The sequence below is a fragment of the Poecilia latipinna genome, unplaced genomic scaffold (assembly GCF_001443285.1).
Source record: "Poecilia latipinna isolate Pla-1442-1.1 unplaced genomic scaffold, P_latipinna-1.0 Scaffold215, whole genome shotgun sequence".
In the NCBI taxonomy this organism is placed as follows: domain Eukaryota; kingdom Metazoa; phylum Chordata; class Actinopteri; order Cyprinodontiformes; family Poeciliidae; genus Poecilia; species Poecilia latipinna.
Window position 1 is genome coordinate 208,628 of NW_015112831.1, and position 7,676 is coordinate 216,303.

General features: G+C 41.0%; 1 protein-coding gene across 2 annotated transcripts in view; it reads left to right on the plus strand.

The window, feature by feature from the left end:
* The window catches only part of trim9 (tripartite motif containing 9), a 39,603-nt gene that overhangs the window by 12,983 nt on the left and 18,944 nt on the right, over positions 1–7,676 (plus strand). For both annotated transcript variants that reach the window (XM_015031696.1, XM_015031695.1), the window contains exons 2-3: positions 798–893; positions 2,176–2,298. In XM_015031696.1, the coding sequence (XP_014887182.1) occupies positions 798–893; positions 2,176–2,298 (219 nt within the window). The remainder of the gene's footprint in view (positions 1–797; positions 894–2,175; positions 2,299–7,676) is intronic.

The following is a 7,676-nucleotide window of genomic DNA, read 5'->3' on the forward strand; positions in this document are numbered from 1 at the left end:
GGGTCGGGCCCCGTCCTCGCTCTCCCTCTCTCACCTCCATGTTCACACGGCCTCGCTCTACATACATGTGAACAAGTCATCTCTTCTTCCCTGCTATCCAAACAGAAGTCCTTCTGTGTCATCGCACACATCCACAACAGTGGCATTTCCTGTCATGTGTGCTGAGCTCAGCTCTCAACAGGAGCCCAGCAGCTGTAATCCAATAATAACGATGCAAAGTTCCCTCATGCCGTTCTAGATGTTTTTATCTCGTCACATCTCGACCGTACAGCTCGAAGACGGATTAGTTTTTAATTTTATGACCTAACCTGGACTCTCTGTAGCGCTTTGTTTTGAAGGGCTGTGCATAATACTGACATGACAGTCATAAACATGACATAACTTCTGCTCTGAACGTGAAGGAGTCTTCGCGAATGCTTACATGACGTGTCCTTCGGTAAATAATGACACTTTCAATGCAAAGTTGCTCTAAATGTTTCATTAAAAGTCTGATAAAAGTGTCAACTTTGCATTAAAAGTATCATTATTTACCGAATGACACGTCATGACGTAAACATTCATATAGACGCCTTCGTGTTTATGACATGTCTGTCTTATGCACGCCCCTTCAAATAAAGTGCTGACTAATTTTGAAAATCTTAGTTATTTCAGGTCATTGTAGATGTTGTCTTACTGATGTCTGGTTTGTTGTTGAACACAGTAAGAACGTCCTCAGGACTTTAGAGACAATGGACTTTCTTTTGTGTGTGTGTCTTCTATGTTAGTCCAAGCTCCTGAAATGTGTTTGTCCTCCACAGGGTCAGCTGTCCCAAGCCTTAAACGGTCTGTCAGACAGAGCCACCGAAGCAAAAGAGTTCCTGGTTCAGCTGAGGAACATGGTGCAGCACATCCAGGTACTCGCCCAAACTTACCCAAACCACAAAAAGACGCTTATGGTTTTCTTTAAGGCAACCTCGAAAAATCGACTTGATCTTGCGGTGCTGTTTTCTTACCAAGCCCATATGTTAAAATTTTTAACTTATGACATGCTGCTTAATTAAAAAAAAAAATAAAAAAAATAACCTCTAAAGCCATAAACTGAAGGTCTCTGCTGGATCTGTGTTTATGCTGATGACGCTGTGGTGTATGCTGGATTAGGAAACTCGTGTGACGACAAAGCCAGACGACGCTGTGGTCAGCCTAACTGGCTGATTAGAGGAGGAATGTGGGATTAAAGGCCTCCATTGATAATCATCCCACAGACTTAGACCAGAGAGAGAGAGAGTGTGTGTGTGTGCGTGTGTGTGTAGGAGTGGAGAAGCAAATAATACAGACGTGTGAAAATGGACAGCAAAATGTTTCAAGGTCTAAAAATATTATTCTGATTCAGACTGTGTAGTTAATAATAATTGTTATATTTATATTATGATATGATAGTTTCACATTTTTATTTTTGAATTAAAAAAATAAATATTCAAGAGAGTTATTAGGGCTGTAAAATTCTGGGATTTTTTTTTTTTTTTTTTTTTAGGAATTCATAAAATATTCTGTGAAGAAACGACAATAAAAACGGAATTTATTTAAAATGTTTAAAGCTGGGCCATGACGGGATATATTAATCGATTAATCTGACATTATTCATAAAGCATTTTTCATTCAATGAAATGTAACACAATGTGTTGTATTTGACAATTGCATCAAAAATTCCAGAGGTAAGTAAAACAAACAAAAAAACAAAAAAAAAATATTAGAAAGCTAGAACAAGACGAGAAAGAAAGTGTTGAACTCAGGAAGTGAATTTGTTAAAAAAGGAAAAACCAGAGAATGAAATAAAAACATTCAAACTCTGGAATGCTAAAAACATCTTTAATATTTAGCCATAATACAGAAAAACGGAGATAACGGGTGCAATTGTATTTAATTTATTTATCTTCCCAGTGCTAAAAACAAGATAAAAGAAAAACAACATTAAAGCCATTTGGATCATAAAAGAGAAAGAACAGCAGAGAACAAACAAAAAATAAAATCCCTTAGAATTTGATGAACAGAAAAAAAACATGATGAAATATTTGAGCTTCAAGTAAAAGTCAAGTTAAACAAGTTTTTAATTTGCTATAAATAAATAAAAAATCACAGATTCTAGGAGACCTCATGTCTGTGGGGGGTTTTTTTGGGTTTTTTTTTTTTGCCCCTCAGGAAAACGGCGTGGAATTTGAGGCCTGTTTGGTGGCGCAGTGCGACGCGCTGATCGACGCCTTGAACCGCCGCAAAGCCCAGCTCCTGGCCCAAGTCAACAAGGAGCACGAACACAAGCTCAAGGTGGGTAAAAGTGACAAAAAACATTTGACGTCATGAGCGTTAAAACAGGGCGAAACGACGTCCGTCTGCTTCCCCCCGTCACGGCGTTCTGTTTCGAACAAAAAAGAGACAGAACGGTGACGCTCTCTGCAAATCAGGTCTCAAATTGGAATGGAAAACAGAGACCGGTGCCTCTCTAACATCTGAGAAAATCGAATTGAGCTGCCATAAACTGAAGCTGCCATTTGCCCCGAGGGGAACAAATCTGTCCTTGTTGATGGCAACGTAAAATGTTTTCATCTGCAGCTCAGTTGCTTAGGAAAATCCTTCTTTTTGGGAGGTCTTTTTTGAGGTTACACGTTTCATCCATTGAATGTTTTAATTGTCGTATGAACTGAATGAGGATTCGTGAAATCGCAGTTTGTGTGTCTGTGTTCTTTTTTTAAAATACATTCATAGCTTCGTTTTCCTTTAAAAAGCACCTCCGGCAAGTTGAACACGAGATATGAGTGAGAGGAGAGAAAAGGAGAGAGAGACACATTTGTTTTGCAACAGCGTCCAATTTCATGCTTGAGCGCTGTGCAGAATCGAAGCTTCACACGTGTAGGTGGAGTGAAGAACACGGCCTGCGCACGGCGGCATGTGAGCGGAAACACGCGTTCCAGCCGCTCTGGTTTTTACACGGCGGTCAACGGCGGCTGCGTCTTCGCACTTAAGGCGTTTTCTACCATCATTTGTTAATTTTTACACATCATAGAGTTGTATTTTATTGGGATTTTATCTATTTTGGATCTGCGCTTTAGTTGGTATTCAGCTGCCCTGATTCACTTTGTTTATGAAACAAGTTTAGTTGCAATTACAGCTGACATTTGAGATTATGTTTCTAGTGGTTTTCCCACTTAAAGACTGACTTCTGGTGCTCTTTCTTTGTTGCAAAAAAGCTCAAGCTTCATCAAACTGAATTAACCCTTTAAGGCTTTCACAGGCCAGCTGGATTTAAACTGAGGTTAAATTACACATTGGCGCACTTTATCCACTAAGGTGATTTCTGAAGGCAGTCACCTGCACTTGATATTATATACGAGTATGAAAGGAAAGTGAGCTGAATATAAAATTTGCACACCATACTTTTCAGGGTTTTTTTTTTTTAAATATGTTGAAAATCATGCATCATTTTCTTCCACTTCACAATGTTTTAAAGTTACTATTTTTCTTTTTGTGTTTAAATATTTTCCAACTTACCTAATCTGACAGTTTTTTTTTCTTCAGGCATTCAAAACCTTAAAATAAGAGAAAGAAGATGCTTTTTTTTTGTTGAGCTACAGATGAAACAACTCCGTTCACATTTAAAATATAACACGTCGTCACGATGGATGAATTTCTGATGATTTTTTTTAGGTTGGCGGAGAACACACTTCACACCTTCAGCCCGTGACGTGTTCCCATGCACCTGTCAGCTCGCTGCTAACTCAATCCTGCTACGCAGCCGCCGTGCTGCCGCTTTAAGGAAGTTTCCCACTCAGTTTGCTGATGCAACTCAGCAGCGCTGCTGTGCTTCTCAGGACTTCTTCCGTTAAGACGTCAGTCAGGATGGAGACAGTTTTGTGGAATCCCCAACAGGAGTTTGTACGCATGCGCAGTCGCTCTGCAGCTTTTAACAGCAGCACCCAGCAGACGCCTCCATTAATTGAGTTACTCTTAAACAGCATGATGCAGTTTAGCGTCAGAAAGTCAGACAGAGACCTGAAATCTGTCCGCAGATGATGAGGCGTGTGTGGCGCGGCCTCCTGCTGCTCTCCTCCAGTTCAAAATGCTGAAGCCTGGCTGTCGCCATGGTGACCTTCTTTGCTTGCTGTTGCGGAGCTATGGAGACAAAAGGCAGTCCTTCGTCGCATGAGTCAGATTAATATTTTTTTTTTATCTCCCGGAACATCAGCAAGTCCGACCTATGTTGAAGGAGACGGCAGAGGCGGAGGTTTGTCACATGGAAAGGTGTTACAGAAGCTCCTCTAGAGCTAATGCCCACACACACACACACACACACACACACACACACACACACACACACACACACACACACACACACACTCTTAGGTGTGTGATGCTGCCCTCCTGCCCGGATTTGCCTGGAAATGAAAATGCAAAACTGAAGCAGCACAGGAAACGTCTATTTATCAAACGCAGCCCATATAAAAGCATCCACAGAAACGTTTGTACAACTACAAATCAGGATTTATTGCCAATGTTGTCGAACTCATTTTCATTTTGGGCCAAATGAGAGCACAAGACAAGAGCAGAAGACGTCTTACGTTTTTGGAACAATGACAGGAAATGAAATGTTTCCCTCGTCCTCGTTGCACGGTCAGCCATCTTGGATGGATCGTTTCTGCGAAAAGATCAATTTTCAAGTCTTGTCACCGCTGGATTTAGGTCTGCACTTTGACTTTCTGTCTAATTCTGGTAGCTACGCAAACGACGGATCTGTTGTCGCCGAACACAACTTTCCAGCGTGAGCTGCTTGACACAGTTTGCCCACATTTAAATGAGGCTTTCAGAGGAAAGTGCGTCCACATTTATTTATATATATTCATGCAAATAAAAGCCGGAGCAAATAGCGATGAGTTCTCAAAGAGCAGAGCTGCATCTAAACACCCTGTGGAAAAAACGCTGAAGGTAATTTTAATAAAAGCCAAAAAAGTTTGACTCCTAGGGTTTTTTTAAAAAAAAAAAAAAAAAAAAAATCCACGCAAGTTCCTAAAGGACTGAGTAGCGCATTCCATGTTTTGGACCTTAGGAGGCCTTCACTTTTAAATATTTTAGACTCCCCCCTTTGTCCCCGTTTTCTAAGGACATAAAATACCTCTCAAAAATGTTTTTGCACCTATTTTGTTCACATTTTGAGAAAAAGAAAATCACGTAATAGGCCAAAACATTATGCTTTTTTTTACTACCGATGTAAATCTGAAAAGTGTGGTGTGCACTTGTAGTCAGCCCTCTTTACGCGACTATCCCTAAATAAGATGCGGGGTAGCCAGGCAGCTTTAAAAATCATGCAATTTGCAAATAGTCCCGCTTTGTGATTTAATCTCATCATAAATCAGGCTCTTACTTGAAGGCCTTTAAAGGAACTTTGCGTTATTGTGCCATTATTGATAAATGTACTTGAAAATGGTCTCAAAACGTCAGTAATATAATTGACCGCAATAATCACTGGGATAATTCGTTATTGCGACAGCCAAGCGTGTATCTGAACAGCCATGCACGTTTTGTCCTGATCTGTGGCAAATCGCAGTAAAACACGTAGAAATCTGTTGTTCTAATATGACAAAATGTAAGTGCAAAGAGTTTGACACAATTATGAAACTATTTTACATGGTAGAAAATCTTTTTGGCTTCTCAAACCAGTAGTCGGTGAGATGTAGAAAATGAACATCTCCTCTGTCCTCGGAAATCACATGACAAACTGAGAGGTGTGGCAGGAAACCATCTTAAACCTGCCTCTCTTGTTCGCCTCGGCTCCTTCATTGCAAACTTGCCCTCCATCTGATAATGTCACAGCAGTCATCGGTAATGTTTCCTCGCTGACATCTGAGCGACGGGCGACGCGAAGCCGGACACATCCTGTCGCAGTCACCATCGCGTCAGCCGTCCGTGCTTCCGGTTTGGCGTTTCCGTCTTCTTCTGTCTCGCATGTGTTCCTTTTTCTGCACTTTAATCGTTTACATGCTCTTTCCAAACAAAACAGTCCAAAAAGTCAAACTGTAACAAATGTGATGCTGCATGTGGCCGTGACTGTGCAGTGCAGCCGCTGTCCTTCGGGTAAAGATGACTTGTTGGAACTGCAGCCGCAGTGTTTTTTTTTTTGGTTTTTTTTTGCGAGGCCAAATGTGCCGCAGTGGCCCAATAATTAAAGCGGGCATAAATAGGAGGCTGGAAGAGATGGAGAGATACAGAGAGAAAAGATGGCTCATTATTTTAGCTGCTACTGAATCTCGCACGCAGCACAAGAACATGAGACCCACATGAGAGTGGCGCGCAGTTAGCAGCTGCTGATGGGGGAAAAACCAGGGAGCAGAGAGTTGGTGGAGAATTGGGTTTGGGGCTCCTGTTCGCCCCCAAAATGATGACAGATGCAGAAATCAGGCAACGGAAATTGCCAATAACGCGCCACTATTGTGTTTCCGGGACCCCGTGCCGAGTTTGTGGCCCACTTAACGCACCAGATTCACCAAACTCGTCGAGGATTTCAAATCTTGTCCACCGGGTGTCACGCTGCATGACTGCTGCGTCCTCTGCACTCCTGCGCAAATTCAGATAAATGAATCTTTCCCATCTGTCATCTGGCGGAGCGCTTGGCAGATGAATGCCGATGATAGCTGAGATGAGCATTTCAGTGAGCAGTAATTGATACCGCACTCCACTTTTTTCTATCGTGAGTCAGTTTGACTTGACGGCATCAAAATAAATAAATAAATAAATAAAATAAAATAAAATAAAAAATTCTGTCGTTTTCTATTTTTACCGGACATTTTTTACGGTGATATTAATGACACGGGCTGTTCAGATGCGTCTAATTTTCATTCGATTTAATTAACATTCAACAAGTTGAACAGATAATCCAGATTCCTTCACACATAAATCACACCTAAAGTTTTCTCTGCAGAGATGAAAACAAAACAAACAAAAAAAAAACTTTGACCTACATGTGAACAGTGAAATTAAGTGAATGAACCTGACACATTTCAATTGAGATTTTATACTTTTGCTTTTGTTTAGATCATAATTTTAGTAAGCAGTAACGTCTCCCGTCCCGTTCTTAACTTATGATTAATATCTTCCGGCTCCATTCCGTCGCTTGTTGTCGCCGCAGGGTGAGTCGAGCGTAAATCATCTGGGATGTGTGACTGACGGAAGCGGAGCGGATTTAGTCGTTTAATTAACTCCTACACCGTTATTTCTCTTTTTTCCCCTCTCTTTCCTCAAGAAGGTAAATGGCTTCAAAAACATTTTTTTTTTTTACTTAAAGATACAATCCTGAACTTTTCACCCAGTTCTACGTTTTGTGTAGCCAATGACATAGATGGGCTAAAAACAGCAATATTTTATTAAAAGTATGGAAATATGAACACTTTAAGAAGTAATTGTTTTAGCAAAAACCAGTTGTGCCACAATGAAATGTAACTTTTTAAAGTTGTTTATCCTGCCACCACACACAATGAGGCTAATAGCGAGAGAGATAAGTTCAGTATTGGCGAGCTGCGACAAAGAGAGACATTTTTTCCATCGCCACACATATTTACAAGGAAAGAAAATGGCTGCGGTCGGCGCTGTGTGTGAGTTAGGAGGCTGTACCTGCCAGGAGTGGAGAACAGTGTTGTGGTACTCGAAGTTGGTCTTGG